This window comes from Pollachius pollachius (assembly GCF_949987615.1).
Source record: "Pollachius pollachius genome assembly, chromosome: 7".
Lineage (NCBI taxonomy): Eukaryota > Metazoa > Chordata > Actinopteri > Gadiformes > Gadidae > Pollachius > Pollachius pollachius.
The window spans coordinates 604,604-632,103 of record NC_136940.1 but is presented as its reverse complement, the minus strand read 5'-3'; the positions used below and the strand labels follow the sequence as shown (position 1 = coordinate 632,103).

General features: G+C 53.2%; 2 protein-coding genes across 2 annotated transcripts; one reads left to right on the top strand and one right to left on the bottom strand.

The window, feature by feature from the left end:
* The first annotated feature begins 125 nt into the window (after positions 1 to 125).
* Positions 126 to 1,442, top strand: cUnh19orf25 (chromosome Un C19orf25 homolog). Its single transcript, XM_079739950.1, has 3 exons — positions 126 to 264; positions 712 to 860; positions 1,024 to 1,442. Exons 2-3 carry the CDS (start codon positions 725 to 727, stop codon positions 1,188 to 1,190), a joined length of 303 nt encoding a protein of 100 aa, XP_079596076.1. The 5' UTR covers positions 126 to 264; positions 712 to 724; the 3' UTR covers positions 1,191 to 1,442.
* A 1,618-nt stretch (positions 1,443 to 3,060) lies between these two features.
* apc2 (APC regulator of WNT signaling pathway 2) lies at positions 3,061 to 17,272 on the bottom strand (the record flags this gene model as incomplete). Its single annotated transcript, XM_079739272.1, has 13 exons — positions 3,061 to 8,590; positions 8,900 to 9,114; positions 9,378 to 9,572; positions 9,977 to 10,116; positions 10,456 to 10,554; positions 11,792 to 12,212; positions 12,426 to 12,524; positions 15,067 to 15,129; positions 15,264 to 15,377; positions 15,557 to 15,665; positions 15,819 to 16,089; positions 16,453 to 16,543; positions 17,132 to 17,272. 13 exons carry the CDS (start codon positions 17,270 to 17,272, stop codon positions 3,061 to 3,063), a joined length of 7,488 nt encoding a protein of 2,495 aa, XP_079595398.1.
* Between the last annotated feature and the right edge of the window lie 10,228 nt (positions 17,273 to 27,500).

The window sequence follows — 27,500 nt, the reverse complement described above, 5'->3', positions numbered from 1 at the left end:
AACTAAGCACTGTAAACAATGCGGGTCCACGTTAATCCATCGCAGAACTACAGGAACGTAACAGAGAACTACAGAAAAACGTCATTGGCGTGCTGACGTGTCAGTTGACGCTGCCTGAGGAGCTGCTGCAGCGTCGGAGCTCGATGCTATCGACGTCATGTTTGTGATGTTTTGTACCTCTTTAGATTAGATTACAACTTTATTATCCAGAGGCTTCACAACACTCGACAACGCCTATATTACCGACAAAATGGCAGCGCTCTGGTGAGTAAAGACACGCATAGTAGCAAGTCCTTAGAACTCCTGAACTGTAGCCTTTATTAGAGCTAGTTTAGTTAGCATTATGTGGCCTACATTAGTGCTAGTTTAGTTAGCATTGTGTATCCTTCATTCGAGCTAGTTTAGTTAGCATTATGTAGCCTTCATAGGATTATACTGCCCAGGACAGGTCAATTGGTACTAGTTAGGGTTGATGTTGACATGTGGGGGTTGATGATTACATGTGGGGTTGATTATGTGGGGTTGATGATGTGGGGTTGATGATGTGGGGTTGGTGATGTGGGGTTGATGATGTGGGGTTGATGATGTGGGGTTGGTGATGTGGGGTTGGTGATGTGGGGTTGATGATTACATGTGGAGGTTGATGATGTGGGGTGGATGATGTGGGGTTGGTGATGTGGGGGTTGATGATGGCTCCCCGTGTGTCTCCAGACCCTCAGTCCAGATGAGCTCTAAGAACAAGAAGCGGCCGCTGCTGCCGGCACGGCCCGAGAGCCTGTCCGTGGACCAGGTCCTGGAGGACATGGCCTCCGCCCCGCCCCGGGACCCCGTCTTCAGCATCCTGCAGACCCCCCACCCAGGTCAGGGTCCCCGGACCTGATCTATAACCCCCAGTACAACCCCTAGACCCCCAGTGTAACCAATAGACCCCCAGTGTAAACCCCAGTATAACCACTCCTCAGACCATTATAACCAGTCCCCCATAGACCATTATAACCATTATAACCTGTCCTCATCGACCAGGCACCCAGGGGTCAGAGGTCACCTACCAGCAGGGTCGGCGCTACCTGGAGGTCAACCAGAGGCTGCTGGAGGTCAGAGGTCATCTGGGCCTTCAGAGGGAGGGGCTGCACACGGCCGGGGAGCAGCTGGAGCGGACCGTGACCGAGGTCAAAGGTCGGGCTCTCTGAGTCCCTGTGGGTCTGACCTCTGACCCTTACAGTATCAGGGTCAAAGGTCGGGCTCTCTGAGTCCCTGTGGGTCTGACCTCTGACCCTTACAGTATCAGGGTCAAAGGTCGGGCTCTCTGAGTCCCTGTGGGTCTGACCTCTGACCCTGAAGGTATTCAGAGGGGACTGTCTGTACTGTGGAAGGACTGTTTCTCTTTAAACCCTCTCTGTGTCGTCCCACTCCTGTCAATAAAGTTGTACCTGATAACATTATCTTCAGTTTTGATTCCACTCAAAGAAACCACACGGGGATATTAAAACATCACTTTATTGACACCAACTCAGACCCACGTACAGATTCACACCTCACAGCCCAGGTCCATCACCTGGTACCACCTGGTATACTGGTATGATGTACTGGTATCATACTGGTTTGATGTACTGTCATCTTACTGGTATGATGTACTGGTATCTTACTGGTATGATGTACTGGTATGATGTTCTGGTATCATACTGGTAAGGGGTACCACCTGGTGTACTGGTATGATGTACTGGTATCATACTGGTATGATGTACTGGTATCCTACAGGTATACTGGCATGATGTACTGGTATCATACTGGTAAGGGGTACCACCTGGTATGATAATGGTATAGTATGGTGAACTATCTGGTATGATAATGGTATAGAACGGTGAACCATGTGGTCCTGGGGTAAGGTGAGGAGGTTGTACTAAGGTACTATCGGGTGGTGAAGAGTAGCAGGGCGACCATAACGAGCGTCTGTGGGGCGGGGGTCCCGCTGTGAGCTGAACGGCGTACCGGAGGTCTCTGACCCTGAACCCTTCCCAGGTCAGGTCCCCATCAGTTGGCATGGAGACCAGAAGCCTCCCGAGGGCACGTGTCCGTCATGCTGTGCCGGCGTCAGGGAGGAGATAGCGCCGCAGCGTCTGATACATGAAGTTAAGATGTTCCACAACACAGGAGGCCGGTATGAGGGCCTCCTGATCTATCATCTATCACTACGTACAGCAAGACAAATATACATTACATTATTCAGAACCACGTCGGCAGAACGGTCATCGACTGTCCTTCCACTGGTCATTAGATCAGCTGATACAGAATACTGAGCTTGGGATAGGCAGTCAGGGAGACCATGGGGATAGATGATAGCAGGGGGGATAGGTGATAGCAGGGGGCCGTGGGGGATAGGTGATAGCAGAGGGCCGTGGGGGATAGGTGATAGCAGGGGGCCGTGGGGGATAGGTGATAGCAGGGGGCCGTGGGGGATAAGTGATAGCAGGGGGCCATGGGGGATAGGTGATAGCAGATAGGTTTCTATTGGTCTTGACAATGTTCTCAAATCCTGAACAGTCCGTTTCCAGAGGACTTCCAAGCGCGACGCTGGAAGATTTTCTAGACTAGTCTATTTACAGCAGAGGTCAAGGTTCACATCAGAGTCTCCAGCGCGGGAGCTAGCCGGAGCGGCTAAAGGGTAGCGGCGGTGGCTAACAGCAGCAGGAGGGGTTCAGAGAGCAGGACTTAAAGTTATTAAATAGTGTCTGGCACAGTTAGGAATCCTGTGTGGTTTGTTTTGCATATCTTTGTTCTACTTCAGCCTGTCCTCGGAGTTAGTTTATGTGACGACATCCAGATAGTTACGTTTAAAGTGTGCGTGTGACGTGGTAACCAAGCAAAAGTCTATGTACAAGTAAAAAATGAGTACAAAAGATGCATCTCTATTGTGAGTGATGTTGGTCTAAACTGCTACGTCGGTGGTCTTCTAGCAGATAGGAGGGTGGATGAGTGGTGGAGGGGTGCAGGTCTCGTACCAGAGGTGATGGAGTCCCCCTGAGCTGAGGGGTGGGGTTGCCTTTGAGGTGGAGGAGCGCTCTACGCCTCAGCCTTCTCCCCGGTCTTCTGGCCGCTGGCTGTGGCGGGGGGCTCCTGGGTGCTGCAGGTCATGGGGCTAGGCGTGTAGTTGAACGGGGTGACTCTAGCAGACTTACTGGGGGACCCCTGACGGAAGAGCACCCCTCCGGACGCGAAGCTGTCGGGGGTTCCCGTGGAGACGGAGCTGTGGCCCCGCGGGGGTCCCTCCGAGTCCCCCTCCTGGAGGACCCCTCCTGGCCCGGCCTTCCGCAGCGTGGACAGACCAGAGCTGTCCTCAGAGGGCATCGCCTCAGCCTTGAGGGAGGGGCTCGAGTGGGTCTTACCGGAGAAGTCTTCCGTCTGGACGGTTGCGTCGCTTGTTTTTCGTGAGGCGAGGATGATGGTGGGCAGTTTCCCTGGCATGGCCGCAGACTTGGGCTTCTCCTCGGGAGAAGGAGCGAGAGGCAGCGCCGTCGCCGGCAGAGTGGTCTTCAAGATCTGCGGCACATCCTCGTCCTTAATCCTCCTCCAGGTGACCCTGTGGTTCGGCCGCGATCCTCTCCTCTTGGTGTCGTCTTCACTCTTGGCTCGCCCGCTGGAGTCTGAAGAGGAAGACCGGACCGACGAGCGGCTGGTGACCCGGCTCAGTACGTTGATACTCGGAGAGGAGGCGTGCCGTTTGAAGGTGTCCTGCTGCTGCTGCTGCTGCCTGGCCACGGACCCCCTGGCCGGCCCGGACCGCTGCACCGCCCTGCAGGGACTCTCTGAGCTGGTCCTCCGGGGCAGACGCCTGGCCGAGGCCTCCCGCTCCCCGGAGCCGGCCCTTGCGGTGGCCGGACTCTGCTTCAGACGGCTGGGGTCCGGCTGGACTGTCTTGGGTGCCGGACCCTTAGCCGGCGTCCTCCTCGGCCCCTGAACCGCCACCTTGAGCTCCTGGCAGCGAGAGGAGCAGAGGAAGACGGCGGCGGCGGCGGGACGCCCTCTGCGAGAGGAGCCCTGGGCCGGGGGAGCGGAGTGCGCCGTGCCCTCGCGTCTCAGGAGGGTTTTGGACTCCTTGATGAACGTCAGTTGTCTGAGGAACCCGTTTCGATCGGCCTCAGTTCCACCTGAGTGGGCCGAGGTCATCCGGACCAGGTCCAGCCGATTGGCTGGAGGAAGTCGTTTCCCTGTCACATGGCTGTTAGGTCTGCTTACATTGGTCGGCTGGTTGGTTACCAACGGGGATATGGCTCTAGTTTGCCTTGAGCTCTGCATGAATGGGATTCGAACCGGAGACTTCTGTGTTTTATGTACGGTGGACTTTTGCTCTTGACTCGGGACAGGGGAGCGACCCTTCCTCTCAGGAGGACTCGTAGCAGGAGGACTACTTGATGGTGTGGCGTTCTTCTTAGGAACACATTTATTGATTTGAATCGGAGAGGTGATCTTCCTCTGGGAGTGTTTAGACAGAGTAGAGCTTTGTGAGGAACCAGAAGAAGAGCTCTTTGGAATCCTGGGTGGAGGAGTGGAGCTCCTTTTGGGGAGGGACCACTCCATCTCCTGGGGCCGTCCAAGGCGGTGAAGGCTCTTGGAGCGGTGTTGGGCGAGCTGGGGGTTCTTGGGAGCGTCTGGCCTTGTTGACACTTTGTTTGGAGGGGGCCTTTGGGAGAGGGTTGTCTCTTTTTTAGGAGTGTAGATCACTGTTCTTCCTCTGAAAACCACAGGCAGGTTTGCAACCGGTTTGCGCTGGGCAAAGTCCAGAGGTTTGTTGGGCTTTTTGTCTTTCGCAAACGTCTTTTCCTTGGGTGTAAAACTGGACGTGGACATGAACGAAAGGACGGATTCTGTCTCTTCGGAGGAAGGCTCCTGTGACTTGGATGCCATCAATCCTGTGACCACAGAGTTTGCTCCTTCTTGTATCGCTCTCCACTCCACACTGTTGAGGTCTGAGTCTTTGTCGGACGCCAGGTCATCACTGTCAGAGTCCTGATCCATGTTCCAGATGAACTTCTGCGTGTTGTTCTTTTGATTCTGATTCTTCTCTGCCTTCTTCTTCCTGGCGGCCATCTTCCTCCTCTGCTTGGGCATGGCGGACGTGATGCACCTCTGCAGGAGGTCGTCCTCGGAGTCCAGGCTCACGGAGCTGGGCGAGCTCTGCGCCTCGTACGGGCTGTGGAAGGCCGCGGGCCGGGAGAGCCCCGTCGGGTTGGTTTTGTTGTGTCTAGTCTTGGTCCAGGTCTGCTGTGGTTTGCTCTGGTGCTCCTCAAACTCTGCGTCACTGAGGGAGCTCAGAGAGGTGCTGAGGGAGTAGCACGATGGAGAGTCGCTCTTCATCAGGTTCTGCTTGATCCTGTGGAAGCCTTTGGGCTCGCTCTGCGGCTCTGTTCTGCCGACGTTGGTCATGCTCCGGGAGAGTGTGTTTCTGCTCGCTTCCCTTGTCTGCCTTCTCCCCGGTCGTTTGGTGAACCGCTCTTCTCGTTCCTTCTGGTCATTGTAGCAGTAGACGTCTTCTTTAGTGTGGGATGTTTGGATCATCTCAGGCTTTTGTATAACAGGAAGTGCCAGGACTTGCCCCTGCCGTGGCCGCTGCTGATTGGGCGACTGATCACGGTTCCTCTGATTGGTCACTCTGTCAGTCACTTCTTTACTCTGCATCAGCAGTTTCTGAGTTTGGATGACGTGCTTGGTCGTTTTGCTCGTCTGGTTGACTTGTACGTTGGGTTGTGAGTTCACCCGATTGTTCTTATGGAAGTAAGAGAACTTCCTCAAGTCGTCGATCCTCTTGGCCTCGTCGTCCACCATGTCCTGGCTCCCGGTGTCTCTGGCCCTCCAGTCCTTGGCTCCCTTCTCCTTCACCGGGTACTGAAGAGTCTCGTCACTCAGAGACGTGGTGCTGGAGAAGTTGACCGGAGTCCCTTCTGCAGAGTCGGTGAAGGACGAGTCGTCGAGTGTGATCTCCTTCTGCGTCATGACAACCCTCCTCCCGGAGGACCTCTGGCCGCTGGAGTGTGGGACCATCATGTAGACCGGCAGCTGCATCTGTGTCTTGCTCTGAGAGTTTAGAAGATGAGGTGGGATGCTGGCCATCAGCGACGGCCGGACCTTGCGGAACTTTGACGGCATCGCCGAGTTGATGCATTCTTTCAGGATCTCTATGTCGTCGTCGGAGGTCGCCTCGCTAGAGCGTTCCTCCCGGTCCGCTGCATCGTCGTCGGCGAGCGGAGGGTTTCTGTCGCTTTGCTGCAGCAGAGGAGTGAGCTTCAGCTCCACGTCCTTTTGGACGTAGTGCTCATGCAGGGGCAGGGCGCTCAGGCTCGACGCACACGAGAAGTTCTCCGTGGGCTTCTCCACAGTGAAGTAGATCATGGTGTCCAGGTCAGGAGGGAGGTTGAACCTCTCTTTGAAGTCTGCGATCTCGAGGAACTTGCGCAGGCTGCTTTCCCATGGCACGCCGCCGCCCTGTGTGTCCGTGGGGTTCGGCTCCACACAGCAGGGGGTCTTACTCCGACTCGGCGGCATGGTCTGACCCGGACTGTCGGGGAGGTCGCTGGGGCTGATGGTTCCATCGATCATCTCGCTGCACGGGTCGCTCTGAATGGAGCTGGCGATGGACGGAGAGTCGAAGCTCCCGAGAGAGCTGAGGGAGCTGCAGCGGCTCATGACCAGCGGCGTCTCGTGGATGTAGTTCTCTGAGGAGCTGGACGGAGAGCGGTCCTCCAGCAGGGTGGGCGATGCGCCGCGGGAGTACTCCTTCTCCTGTTTGGACGGGATCTCCATAGGATCGGTCAGGAGCTCGTCCTTCCCGGGGAAGGTTTTGGAGTCGGTCACCAGCAGCTGGCTGTCGCTGAGATCTTCCAAGGTTTCGTCTTCTGCGGTCGTCTTCACCACCTCTTCTCCATCCTCGACCTCGATGATCTCCAGCGACGAGTCGCTCTCCAGCTCGTTGTCGCTCTGGCTCTGTCCGTCCAGCGGCCCCTCCCCGGAGGACAGCGAGGACAGCGAGCTGCAGCGCGAGAAGCAGATGGGCGTGTTCTCCACCGAGTACTTCTGCACCGTCTCCAGGGGGCCGATGGTGGGGCTCCGGGCCGGGCCCAGGGGAGGGAACTTGGTGAGACTCCCCCCTGTGAGCACGCTAGGAACCCAGGCCTGCCTCCTTACGGCCTGGGCGGCCTGCACATGGACCGTCGTCTTCGCTGCACCAAATTTAGCCCCGCTGTGAATCAGAGGAACGTGTTGATAGGAGGGGGAGAGCTTGATGGAGGCCATGCTGACGTCGGAGGAGAGTTTAGTCGAGACGCTGGTTGGGGTGTGAGCTGCCAGCTCCTGCTCTACACTGCTAGCATCACAAGCATTGAGCTCTTTGTTGTCCATAGAATCTCTCTCTGGAACATTGAGCGGGTTGGGATGGCTCATGGCAGTTGGCCCGGCATTGGCATACTCCTGACGTTTAGCATACTCCAGACGGTGAGCATACTCCAGATGGTTAGCATATGGCTGATGATTAGCATATTCGTGATGAATGACCTTGAGATCCAGCTGACTGGGCCTCTTGTGTTGCAGGGTGGCCGCGGTGGCTGAGGAGGCGATCTGGTCTTTACTGCCGCAGTAGCCGTCGCTGGTGCTGCCGCTGTTCAGGCTGTCGGTGGACAGGCTGGTGTGGGCGGCCTTCAGGCGGATCAGGGCGTGGGCCCGGCCAAGCCGCTCCCTGTGGGCCAGGCTGCTGGTGTCCGACAGGTGGCAGGGCGAGCAGGACTTGGCCCGCGCCTCGTTCAGCTCGTCCATCCCGTAGGGCCAGTCGGCGAAGGGGTCCTCGGAGCTGAGGCTGAAGCTGTCCTCCGACGAGGTGTGCATGGTGATGTCGTCCACCAGGCGGTCGATCTTGGCCACGGTGTTGGTGATCTTCTTTGCGAGCGTCTCGGCGGCGGCGGACACCACGTGGTCGTGAGACGTGTGCCTCTTGTCGCTGCCGTGAGACGGCTCCGCCTCCCGTTCGGCTTCGTTGTCTTTCCTTCCTGCTTGGAGGAAGTTGGAGTTACTGAGAAACATGGAGAGCCGGGAGAAGCTGCCGGTGTCCAGACTGCTGGACAGGTTGGGGGCCTCGTCGTCGTCGAAGCAGCCCGAGTCGGATGCGTAGTCCCGGGCCAGGCTCTCCATGTGGCGGAGGGGCTTGTGGAGGCCCAGGTGCTTGGGGCTGGGCTTGTCCAGGGTGTCGAAGGTCTCCGAGAGGTGCTTGGCGTCGAGCTCCGCCTCCAGTGCCTTCTGCTTCCTCATGTAGAGCGAGGGCACGCAGGAGCCTGGCGAGACCACCGCCGCGTCCTTGTACTTGAAGGGGCGGTTGGAGAGCAGGTTCCGGAGGGCGGCCGCGCTGCCCATGGCGATCATCTTGTGCTTGGAGTGGATGAGGTTGCGCAGCATGCTGACGGCCCCCAGGTCCCAGAGCAGCTCCTGGTCGCGGGGGCTGCGCGCCGACAGGTTCCACAGGGTCCCGCAGGCGTTGCTGACGATGGTCAGGCTGTGGGAGCGCAGGTGCTGCAGCAGCGTCTGCAGGCAGCTGTGGTCCCGCAGCACTTGTCTGAGGACCAGAGGTACACCAGTTACAGCCTTAGGGAATCATCAATGTAGAGTGAAATACAAAAAAGCTCCAATAGATCACTAGTGAGGGAACCTTAACTAGTCAACCCTCGCCCTTTAACCAGCCTACACTATACCTCTAACCAGCCTACCCTAACCCTTTAACCAGCCTAGCCTAACCCCCTAACCAGCCTAGCCTAACCCCCTAAGCAGCCTACCATAACCCCCTAACCAGCCTACCCTAACCCTCTAACCAGCCTACCCTAACCCTCTAACCAGCCTACCCTAACCCAACCCTAACCAGACCCACCGGTAGTCGTCGCGCGTGGCGATGAGGCTGGACACGTTGCGCAGGATGCCGCCCCCGCTCTCGATGATGGCCAGGGAGTTGGTCTGGCAGCGGTAGGTCAGGGTGGACACCAGGAAGCCCAGCGCCCCGTCCACAGAGCAGATGGACACCTTGTTCTCCACGCTGTGAGCGGACAGGTTCCACAGCGCGCTGAGCAGGCTCTTCAGGGTCGACTCCTGGGGCGGCATCACACACAACGTGTTACACACAACGTGTTACACCCACAGCGTGTTACACACACATGTTACACACACAACGTGTTAAACACAATGTGTTGAACACAACGTGTTACACACACAACATGTTACACACAACTGATCCCCCTCCTAGCACCTGATCCACCTCCTAGAACCACCCTAACCTGATCCAGGAGGCGGACTCACCTGGGACTGATCCAGGAGGCGGACTCACCTGGGACTGATCCAGGAGGCGGACTCACCTTGGTGGCCTGCAGGGCGCAGCTGATGAGGGCCGGGACGCTGCCCATGTCCCTCAGAACCCTCTTGCTGCTGATGTCGGCCCTCCAGGACAGGTTCCTCAGGATGCTGGAGACCACCTGGTGGAGCTCCTCGCTGTCCGACTCCAGCTGGGCCACCAGCGCCGCCAGGCAGCTCCGCTTGGAGCACAGCGTGGCCTGCGGGGGGGGGGGGGGGGGGGGGGGGGCAGGCGTCACAACCCTCCGCTGGTCCAGCATCACGCTACCAACGTCACCGCACCCCAAGGGACTGAAGATTCACGGGTTCAGAGTTCACCTGGACTCTGCATAGCCTCCCGCCTTACCCCCCCCCCCACACCTCTATTACACACTTAATGTAAGTCGTACGTCCTGGCACCTAAAGATAGAACTCAGCAGGGTGTAGCGTCGTACCCTAGCTCTCTGTTGTACACTAACCCTGGAGCCTCCATTACCAGCTCTCTCCTGCCCCCTATGGCCCCAGTGGGGGCTGACGGGGGCCTCCATCAGCCCCCACTGGGGCCATAGGTGGCATCAGGCCTCCATTCAGGCCTCCATCCCTGACGGACGTGTACTGCTCCTACCTTGTTGGCCACGTCCCCGAAGGTGAGGTTGGTGAGTGCCATGCCGGCGTAGCGCCGCAGCGCCAGGTTGATGGGGTCATTGAGCATTCCGTACGTCTCCTGGTCCAGGTGGAGCAGGCCAGCCATCACCTGCAGGGCACCTGGAGCAGAGCACACAGTGAGGAGCTGCCCCCTTACGGAGGAGCCGCCCCCTGACGGAGGAGCCGCCCCCTGACGGAGGAGCTGCCCCCTGATGGAGGCACTGCCCACTGACGGAGGAGCTGCCCCCTGATGGAGGCACTGCTCACAGTGAGGGGCTGCCCCCTGATGGAGGCACTGCCCCCTGACGGAGGAGCTGCCCCCTGATGGAGGCACTGCTCACAGTGAGGGGCTGCCCCCTGACGGAGGCACTGCCCCCTGACGGAGGCACTGCACAGCATTGTTTAGTGTTGTAATGTTGTGGTTGTTTTGTGTTGTGTTGCGGTTCTGTTGTTGTTTACCCAGCTCGTTCATGGCACGGCGGTACTCCTCTTCGAAGGAGAGCTTCATCACAGCGCAGGTCACCTGACAGATCTGAGGGTCCACCGGCTCCGGGATGTCTGGAGGAGAACGGCAGTGAGCAGAGGAACCGGGACCTAGAACCTCCTAGAACCTGATACACCTCCTAGAACCTGATACACCTCCTAGAACCACCTAGAACCTGATCTACTTCCTAGAACCACCTAGAACCTGATCCACCTCCTAGAACCTCATCCACCTCCTAGAACATCATCCACCTCCTAGAACCACCTAGAACCTGATCCACCTCCTAGAACCTCATCCACCTCCTGGTCTGTTACTGGGGTCATGTTCATCTGAAATAACTGGTGAAGAGGGGCTTGAGGGGTGTGATGGGGGGTAATGGGGGGTAATGGGGGGGTGATGAGGGCTTAGGAGGGTGATGGGGGGTGATGGGGGTGAGGGGGGGTGAGGGGGGTGATGGGGGTGAGGGGGGGTAATGGGGGTGAGGGGGGGGTAATGGGGGTGATGGGGGGGTAATGGGGGTGATGGGGGGTGATGGGGGGGTAATGGGGGTAATGGGGGGGTAATGGGGGTGAGGGGGGGGTGATGGGGGTAATGGGGGGTGATGGGGGTGATGGGGGGTAATGGGGGTGAGGGGGGGGTGATGGGGGTGATGGGGGGGTAATGGGGGTGAGGGGGGGTAATGGGGGTGAGGGGGGGTAATGGGGGTGATGGGGGGGTAATGGGGGTAATGGGGGGTAATGGGGGTAATGGGGGGTAATGGGGGTGAGGGGGGGTAATGGGGGGTAATGGGGGTGAGGGGGGGTAATGGGGGTGAGGGGGGGTAATGGGGGGTAATGGGGGTGAGGGGGGGTAATGGGGGTGAGGGGGGGTAATGGGGGGTGATGGGGGGTAATGGGGGTGAGGGGGGGGTGATGGGGGTGATGGGGGGGTAATGGGGGTGAGGGGGGGTAATGGGGGTGAGGGGGGGTAATGGGGGTGATGGGGGGGTAATGGGGGTAATGGGGGGTAATGGGGGTAATGGGGGGTAATGGGGGTGAGGGGGGGTAATGGGGGGTAATGGGGGTGAGGGGGGGTAATGGGGGGTAATGGGGGTGAGGGGGGGTAATGGGGGTGAGGGGGGGTAATGGGGGTAATGGGGGGTAATGGGGGTGAGGGGGGGTGAGGGGGGGTAATGGGGGTGAGGGGGGGTAATGGGGGTGAGGGGGGGTGAGGGGGGGTAATGGGGGTGAGGGGGGGTGAGGGGGGGTAATGGGGGTGAGGGGGGGTAATGGGGGGGTGATGGGGGTCCCAGGGGGTCTCAGGGGGCCTCACCGCTGGCCCGGGTGCCCCCCGGCGTGGGGGCGGCCCTGTGGCTGTGGATCCACTCCCAGCCCGAGTCGCAGTGCGAGCGGATCTGCTCCAGCATGTGCAGCACCCTCATCTCGCGGCGCGCCCGGCCCTCGTCCGCCTGGCAGTAGATGATGTTGTGGAGCGTGGCGCTGGCCCGGGACCGCGCCTCGCGGCTGCAGCCGTCGGGCCCCCCGTCGGGCCCCCCGTCGGGCCCCCCGTCGGGCCCCCCGCCCGGGCCCCCGTCCGGCCCCTGGTGGAGGATCTGCACCAGCAGGGGCACGCAGCCGCAGCGGCGCATGGCCAGGCAGCTGTCCTGGGAGCTGGACATGGCCAGCAGCGCCCGCGACAGCTGCTCCTTGTCCCGGTTGGCCATCATGGAGAGGAGCCAGAACACCATCTCCACCTGGGGTGGGCAGCACCGTCAGGACCTCCACCCAGCCCCCTCCACCCATTCCCCCCAGTAGAGGAGGTTATAACAGTAGAGTAGAAGGTGGGTATAACACTTCTATTAAACTAGATCAGAGGGGTATTACAATTAAAATCTGATTAACAGGTAATTTAAATTAAACCAGACTAAGAGGTTATCTAAATGAGGTCTGAGTGGGGTTTTAAGTACCTTGCTCCCGCTGTCCCCGGCCGTCACGGCGGCGGCGGCGGCCGACGTGCTGTTCTCTGTCTCGCCGCCAGGGGGCGACTCCGCACCGCACAGTTGCAGCTGGACCACAAAATAAATTTAAAAAAATAATAATAAATATAATAATAATACATCATAATACATAATTTACGAGAGAAAGCTCAGTTTGTTTCAATATGAAGGGTTTTTGGGCCATAATTGGAGATAATAAAATAATATTCTAATAAAAGGTTGAGAGAGAGAGAGAGGGAGAGAGCGGGAGAGAGAGAGAGGGAGAGAGGGAGAGAAAGAGGGAGAGAGAGGGAGAGAGAGGGAGAGAGAGAATCAAATGAAAGCCAGCTCCGTCTTTGATGTGACATCATTATCCCCCACCCCCCTCCTGTGTCACCATGGCAACAGGACTGCCTTATATATGCGCGGGAGGGGGGGTGCTGATGTAATTCTTGTCCCAGAATGCCGAGCAGCGGGGGGTGTTGGAGATGAGTTAAGTGACAGCCAATCAGAACAGAGCTGGGAGTAGGCCAGATCTCTGGATCTGTTGCTAGGCAACAGATCTCTCGCTCTCTGTCTCTGTAGACAGTACAGAGACAGGTCATTAAGGAGCAGGTAGGGGTTAGACAGTACAGAGACAGGTCATTAAGGAGCAGGTAGGGGTTAGACAGTACAGAGACAGGTCATGTCCTCTCTCTCTCAATGCCATTCTTCCAGGTGTGTCCGTGTCATGTTGTCACGGTAACCAGGTGGAACAGGTCGACCAGGAAGGGCGAGAGACTGTAGGAACGTGGTCTGCTCGTTCCTCCCAGGAGCTCAGTGAGTCCACACCTCCTGCCTGTAGACCGGCGGGTTCGACATAAAGCCGTTTATACGTCCTATTCTACCGATACTACTACACTGTAGTATCAGATCTATTATCTACTACACTGTAGTATCAGATCTATTATCTACTACACTGTCATGTACAGGGGAACACAGAGTTTGCGTGTGGCTGACGGATGTCACAATCTCTGTGTTCTTCAATCTACCTATCGAGTCTTAAAAACAAAATGCCGTTGACGCGTGATCTACTGATGGTATTGTGTGTATAAAATGTCCTTTTTAATAAACAATCTGTACACTTACAAAGTTCTCAATGCCTCGTTTTATATGTTAAGACACTTATTATACTACCAAAGAAGTGTCGGGCTACTTTTAGCCTTTTAAGTGGTTTAAAATAGCGATTTAGTTTTTACCATAACCAGTGCCCCCATCGTTCCAAGTTTATAGCGTTTTGATAGAATCGGCTCAAAACAGCCAACTGAAGAAAGCGTCTACATGCGGTTTTTGTGCTCCAAAACGAATGTTTCAACTCGTTATCATAAAATACATATCCAAAATCCATTTTACACCGGAATTACCCTTTAACTACTAACTATCAACTACTAACTCAACTACTAACTGTGACCTACTAACTATCAACCAGTCGCTATTAATTATTAGCTATCACCTACTTATTTTTTTTAAGGTGACCTACTAGCAATCAACTACTAACTACTAACTATTCTAACTCTTACTTAACCGTTATCAAGTCTATGGTGTCACAGATGAGCTAGTTCAGAACACGCCCTTAACCGAAGGAGACCACACCCCTTTACCAGATCAGACCACGCCCCTAGCCAACTAAGACCACACCCCTTTACCAGATCAGACCACGCCCCTAGCCAACTTAGACCACACCCCTTTACCAGATCAGACCACGCCACTAGCCAACTTAGACCACACCCCTTTACCAGATCAGACCACGCCCCTAGCCAACTTAGACCACACCCCTTTAACAGATCAGACCACGCCCCTAGCCAACTTAGACCCCACCCCTTTACCAGATCAGACCACGCCCCTAGCCAACATAGAGCCCACCCCTTCACCAGATTAGACCACGCCCCTAGCCAACATAGACCCCACCCCTTCACCAGATTAGACCACGCCCCTTCCCCAGCAGCTGTATATTCTTAGGGTCACGATGCTCCCGTGTGCCTCAGATAAGGTGGCCCTGACCCTTGACCCCAACACGGCCGGGGCGGAGCTGCGGCTGTCGGCTGACGTGCGGGGGGCGGGGCAGCCCCGCCCCCCGCCCGGACCGCTTCCTGTCCTGCCCTCAAGTGCTGGGCCTGCTCGGCTCCGCCTACTGGGAGGTGGCCTGCCAGGGGGGCGTGGACGTGGGCGTGGCCTACAGGAGCATCAGCAGGAAGGGGGAGGCGGCCAGCTGTCTGATTGGTCACAACCGAGCGTCCTGGAGCTTGGAGTGTTCTGATTGGGGCTTCGTAGCGAGTCACGCGGGCCGCTGGGTGGGGGCGGGGCCATGTGACTCCGCCCCCCACAGGGTGGGGGCGGGGCCGCGGGACTCCGCCCCCCGCAGGGTGGGGGTGTTTCTGGATTGGCCAGGGGGGACGCTGTCTTTCTACTTCCTGTCAGCTGACCGCAGGCCACGCCTCCACACCTTCCACTGCAGCTTCTCACAGCCGCTGTTCCCGCCTTCTGGCTGTGAGGGGGCGGGGCCTCCCTGGACCTGCTGACCCCCCCCACCTACTGAGAGTGTGTGTGTGTGTGTGTGTGTGTGTGTGTGTGTGTGTGTGTGTGTGTGTGTTACCTCCTGGTTCTCTCTGGCTTCTTGAAGCTCTCTTTCCAGCTGTTCGAGACGACCAACACGCATCTGGACACACACACAGACACACACAGACACACACAGTGTTTAGTCTCCAGATGTGTACATCCAAAAGTATTTCCGAAAGCTTTAAACGGCCAATCAGGAGAGCTCCCCTTAGCAGGTGGCCAATCAGGGCTCACCTGGGTCCTCTGCACCGTGAGCTGATTGGTCCCGAAGCGTTCCTCCATGACGGAGCGCACCTGCTGCACCTCGAACTCCAGCTGCTGCCGGATCAGGTCCATCTGGATGGAGAACTACAACCGGACCGGGTCAGGGTGGGTGTGTGTTAGTGTGTGTGTCCTCACCGTGGGTGTGTGTGTGTCTCACCGTGTCTGTGTGTGTGTGTGTGTGTGTGTGTGTCTGTGTGGGTGTGGGTGTGTGTGTGCGTCTCACCGTGTTTCTGTGTGTGTGTCTGTGTGTGTGTGCGTCTCACCGTGTCGATGTGCGGTAGTTGTGCCAGCCTCTGTGTGAGTCCCTGCAGCTCGCTGTAGAACCAACACCTCTCCCTCTCCTCTCGCTCCATCTCGCTCAGCAGCAGCCTCCTGTAACCACGGCAACCTCCTTACCGCTAACTGCTGGGATAGAATCTGATCTGCTGTGGTGTGGTGTGGTGTGTGTGTGTGTGTGTGTGTGTGTGTGTGTGTGTCCGTGTGTGTGTGTGTGTGTCCGTGTGTGTGTGTGTGATGTGGTCTCACTTCTCACGGTACAGCTCCTCCACATGCTGCTCATTCATTCGTCCGTCTCCACCAATCAGGGCGGCCATGGGCGGGGCTCCGTCCAGGAGGGCGTCGTCGGGGACGGTGTTCTGCCGGGAGGAGGAGGAGGAGGGGGGGCGCAACGGGCCCCTCAGCAGGGCGGAGGGGGGCGGAGCTAGGGCCAGGAGGTCGTCCCGCCCCGCCCCGCTGAGGGGGGGCAGGACGGGACGGGTCTTCAGCTCGTAGTAGTTGGTCAGGTCCATGTGGAGCTCTGCGTCCACACAACAACAAGGGAACTCTATTGAGCCAATCGGATGACAGCATCATCAGGACACCATCATGACATCATCAGGGCATCATCATGACATCATCAGGGCATCATCATGACATCATCATGACATCATCACGACATCATCATGACATCATCATGACATCATCAGGACACCATCATGACATCATCAGGGCATCGTCAGGACATCATCTTCATGACATCATCATGATGACGTCATCACCATTTCGTCATCGTAATGACATCATCATGACATCTTCAGGACATCATCATGACATCATCACGTCATCATCATGACATCATAATCATGACATCATCATCATGACATCATCAGCAGGAGGTCACCTTTGAGCTGGTCCAAGACGTCGGTCCGCCCCGAGGAGGCCAGCGTTCCCGCCTCCTGGTCCAGTTTAGTCTGGAGCTGCTTCAGCACCTCCTGGAGGAGGAAGAGGAGGAGGAGGAGGAGGGGGGAGAGAGGAGTCGTCAGAGATTCAGAGTGATGATAGGTGCTGTGTGGTAATGGTTACCTTGGTCTAGAGATGCTAGCTTGTCTGCTGTAGATGCTAGCTGATTGCTGTAGATGCTAGCTGGTCTGCTGTAGATGCTAGCTGATTGCTGTAGATGCTAGCTGGTCTGCTGTAGATGCTAGCTGGTTGCTGTAGATGTTAGCTGGTCTGCTGTAGTTGCTAGCGGCTCTGCTGTAGATGCTATCGGCTCTGCTGTAGATGCTAGGGGGTTGCTGTAGATGCTAGCGACTCTGCTGTAGGTGCTAGGGGGTTGCTGTAGGTGCTAGCGGCTCTGCTGTAGATGCTAGCTGGTTGCTGTAGATGCTAGCGGGATGCTGTAGATGCTAGCGGCTCTGCTGTAGATGCTAGGGGGTTGCTGTAGATGCTAGCAGCTCTGCTGTAGATGCTAGCGGGTTGCTGTAGATGCTAGCGGCTCTGCTGTAGATGCTAGGGGGTTGCTGTAGATGCTAGCGGCTCTGCTGTAGGTGCTAGGGGGTTGATGCTAGCTGGTGCGGTACCTTCATGTCTGAGGTCTCGGTCTCCAGTTTGAACAGGTGGTTGGAGTTGTCCTCCAGCTCGCGCCGCAGGTGGGAGTTCTCCTTGCGGAGGGCCTGCACCTGGTGGGCCAGCTGGTCGTAGGACGCCGCTACCGTGGCCATCGTCTGTCCTTACTGCCGCCGGCTGCAGCACAACAAACTACAGTTTACTGCAGAGTCTGTGCAGCCAGGAGGGACTGAGGGAAGCACTGTCGCCCCCCGTCTGGTGTGAGGCTCCAGGCCCCCTAGACCCCCCCCTCCTCACTGCTGTTGTGCATCTGAAGTCACTGCAAGGCCCTCTCATCTAAGAACAAGTGGTCAGAACTCTGATGGCGTCAGAACTCTGATGGCGTCAGAACTCTGATGGCGTCAGAACTCTGATGGCGTTAGAACTCTGATGGCATTAGAACTCTGATGTTGTTAGAACTCAGATGGCATTAGGACTCTGATGGCGTTAGAACTCTGATGGCGTTTGAGCTCGGATGGCGTTAGAACTCTGATGGCGTCAGAACTCTGATGGCGTCAGAACTCTGATGGCGTTAGAACTCTGATGGCATTAGAACTCTGATGTTGTTAGAACTCAGATGGCATTAGGACTCTGATGGCGTTAGAACTCTGATGGCGTTAGAGCTCGGATGGCATTAGAACTCTGATGGCGTTAGAACGCTGATGGTATTAGAACTCTGATTGCGTTAGAACTCTGATGTAATCCGAAATCTTCTCTTTCCCCTCCTCTGACAGGAACCTGATTGCAACATGCATCTCAGAGTGTCTGGCAGACGTCAGCACTTGGATGACTGCCCATCCCCTGAAGCTTAACTTCAACAAGACTGAGCCCCTCCTAATGCCAGGGACATCACTGTATCTCCATCACCAACCGCAAGAAACCTCAGTGTGGTACTGGACATCAGCTGCACTCCTCATCTCCCGCCTCGACTACTGCACCTCACTCCTGGCTGGACTCCCTGCCTCCACCATTAAACCTTTGTAGCGTGTCCAGAAGGCAGCAGCGCGTCTCGTGTTCAACCTACCAAAACTCTCCCATCTGACCCCTCTCTTCAGGGACCTCCACTGGCTCCCTGTAGTAGCTCGCATCAGATTCAAGATGATGGTACTGGCCTACAAGGTCGATAGAACTGCCCCTGTCTGGCTCGAAGCATTGGTCAGACCACACCCCAGCTCGATCCCTCCGCTCAACTACCTCGGCTGGACGTCTGGTACCGCCGTCGCTAAGAGCAACCAATGGTCGAACAACAATGTCCCAACTCTTCTCTGTTCTGGCACCGCAGTGGTGGAGCGAGCTCCCTGCCGACGTCAGGACCGCAGAGTCCCTCACCAGCTTCTACTCAAGACTCACCTGTTCAGAGCTCACCTAAGCTCTGCATAGCCATCCCCCTTTATATATATTACTGTAACGTCTGTTTGATTAGTCAGAAAGTTTTTGAATTCCAGATGCAGCCGTGAAGTATAAAAATAAAGACAAATGTCAAATCCTGATCAGCTCTGTGCTCGACAGCTCCTCCTCACTCTGCTTCTCTGGGTTCCACCTGCTGTCTCTAAGGGGGTCGATCTCTACTGCCAGAGGTGGGAAGGGATGATTGGCTTTTCTACTTCAAGTGAAACACAGGGAACACCATGTTGAGTATCAGAGGCCTGACACCATCTCTCTCTCTCTCTCTCTCTCTCTCGCTCTCGCTCTCGCTCTCTCTCTGTCTCTCTCTCTCTCTCTCATGCTAAGCTACGTGATCGTGCTAAGCTACGTGATCGTGCTAAGCTACGTGATCGGACCAAGCTAAGGGATCATGCCAAGCAACGTGATTGGGCTAAGATCAAGATAAAGATGAGATAAAGTATACTTTAATGTCCCCCAGGGGAGAAATTCATCTTTGGCCTCAGGTAGCTTAGCAAGCCACGTGATCATGCTAAGCTACGTGATCGTGCTAAGCTACGTGATCGGACCAAGCTCAGGGATCATGCCAAGCAACGTGATTGGGCTAAGCTACGTGATCGGGCTAAGATCAAGATAAAGATGAGATAAAGTATACTTTAATGTCCCCCAGGGGAGAAATTCATCTTTGGCCTCAGGTAGCTTAGCAAGCTACGTGATCATGCTAAGCTATGTGATCGTGCTAAGCTACGTGATCAGAAGCCCTGTGGTGGATTTGATTGTGTTTCAGGGTTAAGGCAGAGGTTTGTCGACTCTGCTAAAGTCGCTAAGATTACGATTTTGCATGCTGAAGGGATGGGCCATTTAGAATGAACACTTCTTTAATTAGAACTAGAGGACACAAGAAACACTTTAAAGGACGGTAATAATCAGGCTAGCTCTAGCATGACCTGGCATGGTCAAAAGAGCTACAACTATATATCTATATCTATACCTATATATCTTTATACCTGATATATAGAGATAAAGAAAGACACATATACATATATAATTATAGATATATATATATTTATAGATATATAGATATAGATAGATAGATATTGATAGACACCTATATCTAGATATCTTCACATATATATACATCTCCATCTATCTATATCTATAGATATAATTATATACCTACCCAATGACAATCAATAGGCTAGTATTATATGACATGATATGTATTACATAATGTAAACACTTACTGTATCTAAAACTACACAGTGATAATATATAACAGAATATAAATATATGGTAGGGTAGAGCCCTACGTCCTTAGTAAACACGAACTACAGTATATACTAAACTACAGGATGTAGATCTGCTTCAATATACCAGGGTGTACAGTAAACTACTGTATGTAGGCTTATACAGTGGTAGTTATCATTACACCTTTCATTCGCATGTTTAAAACACACACACACACACACACACACACACACACACACACACACACACACACACACACACACACGCACACACACACGAGCGCGCGCACACGCACACTCTGCAGGCCTCGCTTTGTGTTTGAGGCGCGTTGTTACCGGGGCGGGCCCGAGCGGTTACCGGTCCTGTTATTAGAGGTCCGGTCCTCCTGTCCGTTACCGGTGCGTTCTGCTCGGTTCGGATCTATAACGTCGTGTTATCCGACAGCAGCATCCTCTTCCACCCCTCCCCCCCTGCTTAAAATTCTCATCAGGACCACTGTGGCGTCGCGCGCAGCCACCATCTTGCAGGGATCAGAACGAAACGTAATACCACATCTCTCATGATCGTGTCTATCGTCTATTTATTTTCTCGATATCGCATCGCATACGGTCGCTCCTACCTCATCGTCCGCTCGTGTTGATCTCTGTAGGGCGTGGGGCGCGAGCGGCTCCGGGAGAACGGGGATGCTGAGTTCACTGCGTGCGCTGCCGGAGTCTGATGTCACATCTCTCGCTCTCGCTCTCGATCTCTCTCTCTCTCTCTCTCTCTCTCTCTCTCTCTCTCTCTCTCTCTCTCTCTCTCTCTCTCTCTCGCTGCGTGTGTGTGTGTGTGTGTGTGTGTGTGTGTGTGTGTGTGTGTGTGTGTGTGTGTGTGTGTGTGTGTGGCTCTCAAAGATGAATGCTGAGTGTTCACATGAATAACACATTCATAACTATATAAATGTTAATTGCGGTAGAATAATAAATCATCGCTCTTTGTGTCACATGACAGGAACTGGGAGGAGCCAGCAGGGGGCGACAGATCCTCATCCGGCCACCAACAGCAGGGGGCGACAGATCCTCATCCGGCCACCAACCAGAAAGGGCTGTTGGTTCGTCTGTACAGGTAGGACACACCTGAACACATGAACACATAAAGGTTAACACATGAACACATGAAAGAACACATTATATATTATATATTATTGATAATTGATCATTTAAAGATATGATGTATTTAATTGATAATTGATCATTTAAATATATGATGTATTAAAGGCTTTTAAATGAATGAATATAACATATTAATCACATTTGATTTATGTAACATAGTAATTCCACTTTAAATTCATATAAGATAGTAAGCAGACTTTGGATTAACATAAAATTAATATTATATTATACTATATATGTTTAAATAATATTAATAAACCATATTAACCATGGTAATCATTTACCACCTTCCCGTCGTTCTCCAAGCGGCCGCCAGGGGGCGTCACGGGCCCGTTAAAGCTCCTCTCGGTCGGGGAGGCGCATCCTGGAGCCCGGGTCCGGTGGACTCCTGCCTCTTGACGTCAGCCAGACTCTGACTCCACAGTCTGGTCTGGAGGAGTCCAGGAGACCCAGACCCCCAAGGACCTCTGACCCCAGCCTATAGAGGTGTGGCCCGGTGGAGGGGGCTCACACACACACACACACACACACACACACACGGACACACACACACACACACACGGACACACACAGCTGGTGTTCAGGTCAGTCCGTCCCTGTCTAGGGTTCCTTCATGATGTCATGTATTAAGACAGGGATGGGCATCTTTCATGATAAGCTACAAAATTATTCTAAATAAGAACAATATATTTGTATTGATACGTCTGTATGTTAATTTAACCAACATACATTCATTTCATATTTTCCATGCTGTAATGCATTTTTGTCATGTCTATAATATTTTTAAACGACAAACACAACAAGTTTGTTTTAAAAGAACCAACAGCAGCCGCATGAGTGATTAGTATTTTTTTCAGTGCAAATGGCTCACATACATCATCATTAAATGATGGCCCAAAACTGAAAAAAGCGGCTAAACATTAAATGCAACAACTTTATTCAGTTGAAATCTTTCATGACTGATATTGTGTCTAGGCAAACCAGACACATGGGTTTGCCTTAGATACTCTTCTTCCATCTAACATGAAAGGTATGGTTTTCTTGGTCGAGTTTTCATTACATTTTTGCACTGCTCATGGCCATGGCTCTTTGTCTTTATTGGTTAGCTAGCTGTGGAGCGAGTGCTGTGGCTGCCGGGTCGTCTGGGTCGCGCGAAGCGTCACGCCAGAATGTGCTAGCTTCACGCGGCCGGTGCTAGCTTCACGCCGGCAGCTGCGAGCTTCACGCCGGCAGGTGCTAGCTTCACGCGGCCCAGTGCTAGCTTCACGCCGGCAGGTGCTAGCTTCACGCGGCCCAGTGCTAGCTTCACACCGGCAGGTGCTAGCTTCACGGTGCCGGCCGTCTGCTGCGCTAGTGGAGTAGCAGCGCCGCAGAGTCAAGTCGTCGGGCTAATCTACGGCAGCTAATGAGGAATCGCTTTTTTTTGTGTTCCTCTTATAAGTTGTATTATTTTATATTATTCAATTGGTGTAGGGAGCAAGGCATTTCATTGCTGTTGCTTTAATTGTTGTGAATATGACAAAAAAAACATCTTGAAAAACAGCCACATCCTTTTGTTTGAAAATTATGCATCTTAAAATGAAGGCATTAAAATCGTCTACCGGTCCTCCAAATGTTTTTTATGAACATTTCGGGAGGTTGGGACCCCCTAATCTAATGGTGTGATCCAGATGCCTCGGACACCAGCCTTCCGAGTCGCAATTGTGACGTAAATTCCGGTCTCGGAGCACTTATAGCATCCCCGTTTGACTTTGTGATTGTGTCTTGAAATTGGCTAGTCATTGTTTATTGTTAGCTACATTAGCCTCTTTAGCAAACCAGCTCGAAAACAAACAACACAACTTTACTTTGTATTGCACAGCAAGACCGTGCAATGCATAAATTGGTGACCGGAATAAAGTAGCAATGTAATTAAGTGTGTAAGAGCATTTAAAATCGACATTAAAATGACCAATGTGGTACAAATACAAAGAAAATAAATCTCTTCACAGGCGCCGCCATCGCTGCTCTCGGTCTACTCTCAGAACTCCCAGAGATGAAGACAAAAAGGGGGCGTGCCTCCGAGGAATGCCGCAAGAAAGCTGGGAGATTTCCGCCTTCCGACTCTGAAGGCTGGCGTCAGGGGAATCTGGAACACACCATAAAGCCCTAGCCAGGAGCGTGTGACCTGGCCCCAGACAGGGGGGTCTCCCAGTAGGAGGGGGGTCTCCCAGTAGGAGGGGGGTCTCCCAGTAGGAGCGGGTGATGGGAGGAGTGTGTTTATGTAGCAGCCTGTTCCCAGAGACCGCACTGACCCCCTGCTGGGGGCCGGGTCCCCAAGACATCACACCTCACCACCTGAGGGTGTGTGTGTGTGTGTGTGTGTGTGTGTGTGTGTGTGTGTGTGTGTGTGTGTGTGTGTGTGCGTGTGTGCGTGTGTGCGTGTGTGTGTGGGTATGTGCGTGTGACGTCACGTGATGCTGCTGAGAAGTGAGGCCTTCTACCGGGACAGCTTCCTACTCTGACCTTATATGGTCATGCATTGTGCAATTAGCTTGTCTCTCTCTCTGTCTGTCTCTCTCTCTCTCTCTCTCTCTCTCTCTCTCCCTTTCTCTCTCTTCTAGTCTCCTTTCTCTATAATTTAACTACACTCTGGTGAGGAGCTAGGTGTTAGAATAATGGTCATTTAAATAGTTTGGAGCATTTCATTTCATTTAGCTTCGGGCTGCTAGCCCACTGTGTCTGTGTGCTGTCACTGCCTCGGACAAACCCCTTCAGTCTATCACACCTGAAGCATGCTAACCTAGAGCATGCTAACCTAAAGCACGCTAACCTAAAGCATACTAACCTAAAGCATGCTAAACTATAGCATGCTAACCTAAAGCCTTCTGTTATCTCTCTATACCAGATCTCTGGGCTCTGTAATTACATCACACGGCTTTTCCTATCACTGCTATGCTGACGACACTCAGCTATTTCCCTCTTTCCCCTCATCTGACAAAGCCCTGATTGCAAAACGCATATCTGAATGTCTGGCAGACGTCAGCACTTGGACAACTGCCCATCACCTGAGGCTTAACCTCAACAATACTGAGCTCCTCCTAATACCAGGGAAAGATTCCCCACACATGGACTTACTGGTCGCTGTTGAGAACATCACTGTATCTCCTTCTCCAACTGCCAGAAACCTCGGTGTGGTACTGGACAATCAGTTATGCTGCACCGCAAACATCACTGCGGTGGCAGGATCCGGCCCTTCCTCACAAGGGAAGCAGCTCAGCTTCTGGTCCAATCAATGGTCTTCTTCCGCCTCGACTACTGCAACTCGGTCCTGGCTGGACTCCCTGCCTCTGCGATTAAACCCTTGCAGCGCATCCAGAATGCGGCAGCGCGCCTCATGTTCAACCTACCAAAGTTCTCCCATGTGACCCCCCTCTTCCGAGACCTCCACTGGCTCCCTGTAGTAGCTCGCATCAGATTCAAGATGATGGTACTGGCATACAAGGCAGTCGATGGAACTGCCCCTGCCTACCTCCAAGCATTACTAAAGCCACACACCCCAGCTCGATCCCTCCGCTCAACTACCTCAGCTGTACGTCTGGTACCGCCATCGCTAAGAGCAAGCAAAGGTCGATCAGCAAAGTCACAACTTTTCTCTGTTTTGGGACCTCAGTGGTGGAACGAGCTCCCTGCCGATGTCAGGATCGCAGAGTCGCTCACCAGCTTCCGCAAAAGACTCAAAACTCACCTGTTCAGAGTTTACCTGGACTCTGCATAGCCACTCAGCCCCTTCCGGCCACCATTGTATGTTGTACGTCCTGGCACTTAATGTACGCACTTATTGTACGCACTTAATCTACATTGCACTTGTTCATAGTACTTAATTGTGTAACATCTGCAGTAGCTGCCATCACTGCTGTACACGGGGAATGGGTTAGCCTAGCGATTGTTAGTACTTGCACTTGGTTCTATGAACATATTTACTGTACTGATATATTGTTTTACTTCTTACGACAAATGTACTTATTGTAAGTCGCTTTGGATAAAAGCATCTGCTAAATGCCCTACATGTTAAGCATGCTAAACTGAAGCATGCTAACCTAAAGAAGGCTAACCTAAAGCCTGCTAAACTGAAGCATGCTAACCTAAAGCATGCTAACCTAAAGCTTGCTAACCTAAAGCACGCTAAACTAAAGCACGCTAACCTAAAGCAGACTCACCTAAAGCCTGCTCAACTAAAGCACGCTCAGCTAAAGCACGCTAAGCTAAAGCAAGCTAAACTAAAGCATGCTAAACTAAAGGTACGGCCACACTGAACGCGTAACGTGCGTTAGAGGCGTTGAAAATCGTCATTTTTGCATAGGGAACCATTGGTTTAGGCGCGTAGATGCGTTAGACGCGCTAAAGCAGCGCGTTAGGCGCGTTACATGTGTTTTACGCACCTAAATAACACACCCAACGCAGCCAACGCACCAACGCGCAGAGTTCAAAAAATGTAACTTTTGACGCGCCTACGCGTGATGCTTAGCCGCGATAGCCAATCAGCGTTGAGCTTGACCCGATGTCACTGGCAGAGAGACGGGGGACGCACAGAAGCAGAAAGTACATGGACGACCAAGTCATCGTTTCAGTGTGTGCTGAAACGATGAGGAGGTGGTGAAACTCACCCAGCTGTGAGCGCCTACGGAGGATGTCATGCACTGGAGTTTAGATTCTCTGCCCGAGCCGACCCGCGGGCCGGGCCGGGCCGGGCAGATATTTCCCACCACTATCCTCGGGCCGGGCCTTTGATCGAGCGTTTGTTTTTGTTTTTTTTAATCATTGCTTTATTGGCCTAATCTGAGGAGAAATCTATGACATAAACAGAAATATTATAGGCCTTTATTACACGGGTCTTCTCAACGCCGTGGAACGCTCCGTTCACTTGCATAGATAGTAGTCCGGTAACTTGTCAACCCCAGGGTGTTGTGCGTGTGTGTGTGTGTGTGTGTGTGTGTTTGGGTGTGTGTGTGTGTGTGTGTGTGCGTCTGTGTGTGTGTGCCCTTGGGCCCCTCCTCTACCCCCGCCCCCTCCCTCCATCCCATCATTTGCATGAGAGAGATTGACCTATGATGTTTGGGCTTTGATCCCTGGTCTGTTGCGCTGGGGTTCTCTATTGTTCCATGGGCTCATGCAAACGGTTCTTTAGGAGAGGAGCAACCAAACTTAAAACTGAGGTCTGACGTGTGCTTTAAACTCTCTGTTCAATCACTAGAACATCGGTTAGAGTCTGTCTGTCTGTCTGTCTCTCTCTCAATTTTTCAATTCAATTCAAAAAAGCTTAGTTGGCATGAGAAATATCGGTTTGCATTGCCAAAGCAGTTGAAAAAGGTCAGGTATATAGTATAATATATAATATAGTAAGTATAAAATGTTAAATACAAAATATCTATGCATATTGAATGTTATACTATAAGGGTTAATACTTAATTACTATATAAAGTAAAATATTATATAAATTACAAAAATGACAGTATCTCGTATGAACATATAAATTAAAGATACACTCTAAATACACTATTTACATTATGGAGGATGTGTGCAATTGTGCAATTATTGTGTGCAGAGTGAGTCCAGGGGGATGAGTCTATGGGGAGTTTGAGGTCCTTCTCTCATCACAACAGGTGATGAATCTTGCTGCTGCGTTCGTACATTGTTGTATTTCTCCCAACAGGTATGGCAGTTTGTGAGCATCTGGAGTGTCTTTGAAGTTCTTGCATGCCTTTGTAATCCGTGGGAAGTGTGTAATCCTGATGTCTTCGTATGACTGGCAGGAAGTCAGGAAGTGCAGTTCTGTCTCTAGTTGGTTGTGTGTGCAGTGGGAGACTTCTCTTGTCTGTCTTCTCTTGGGAGCCAGGTCTGTCTGTGGCGTCCCTTCTCGATGGCCAGGCTGTTTTCGCTGAGTCTGTATCTGATCAAGGATTTCCTCAGTTTTGGGTCGGTCACGGTGGTCAGGTATTCTGCCACGGTGTAGTCTCTGTTCAGGGACAAATAGCAGGCCAATTTACTCTGGTTTTTGGTGGACTCTTTCCAATGTGCCAAATACCTTTCCTTTTGTTTTCTTATAATTTGGTTTTGTCTGATGTGTTGGTTGTTGTGTGTTGGACAGATTCCCAGGACAAGCTGGCTAAGGGGACACTTTTCTGGTTGTAACTCTGTGGGTAAGAGCCTTGTTGTGGAGTGTGTTGCTGTCGCTTTCCTTAAGGTGGTTATAAAATTTTAGGGCTCTCTTCTGAATTTTAATAATGATTGGATATCGTCCTAATTCTGCCCTGCATGCATTATTTGTTGTCTTTCTTTGGACTTTTAGTATTGATTTGCAGAATTCTGCATGAAGAGTTTCAATTTGATGTTTGTCCCATTTTATAAAATCTTGGTTGGTGAGTGGGCCCCAGACTTCACAGCCGTAGAGCGCAATGGGCTCTATCACTGCGTCAAATATTTTTAGCCAGATCTTAATTGGGATGTTTAGTTTGATATTTATTTTTATGGCATAAAATGCCCTTCTTCCCTTTTCTCTCAGGTCATTAACAGCTTCGTTGAA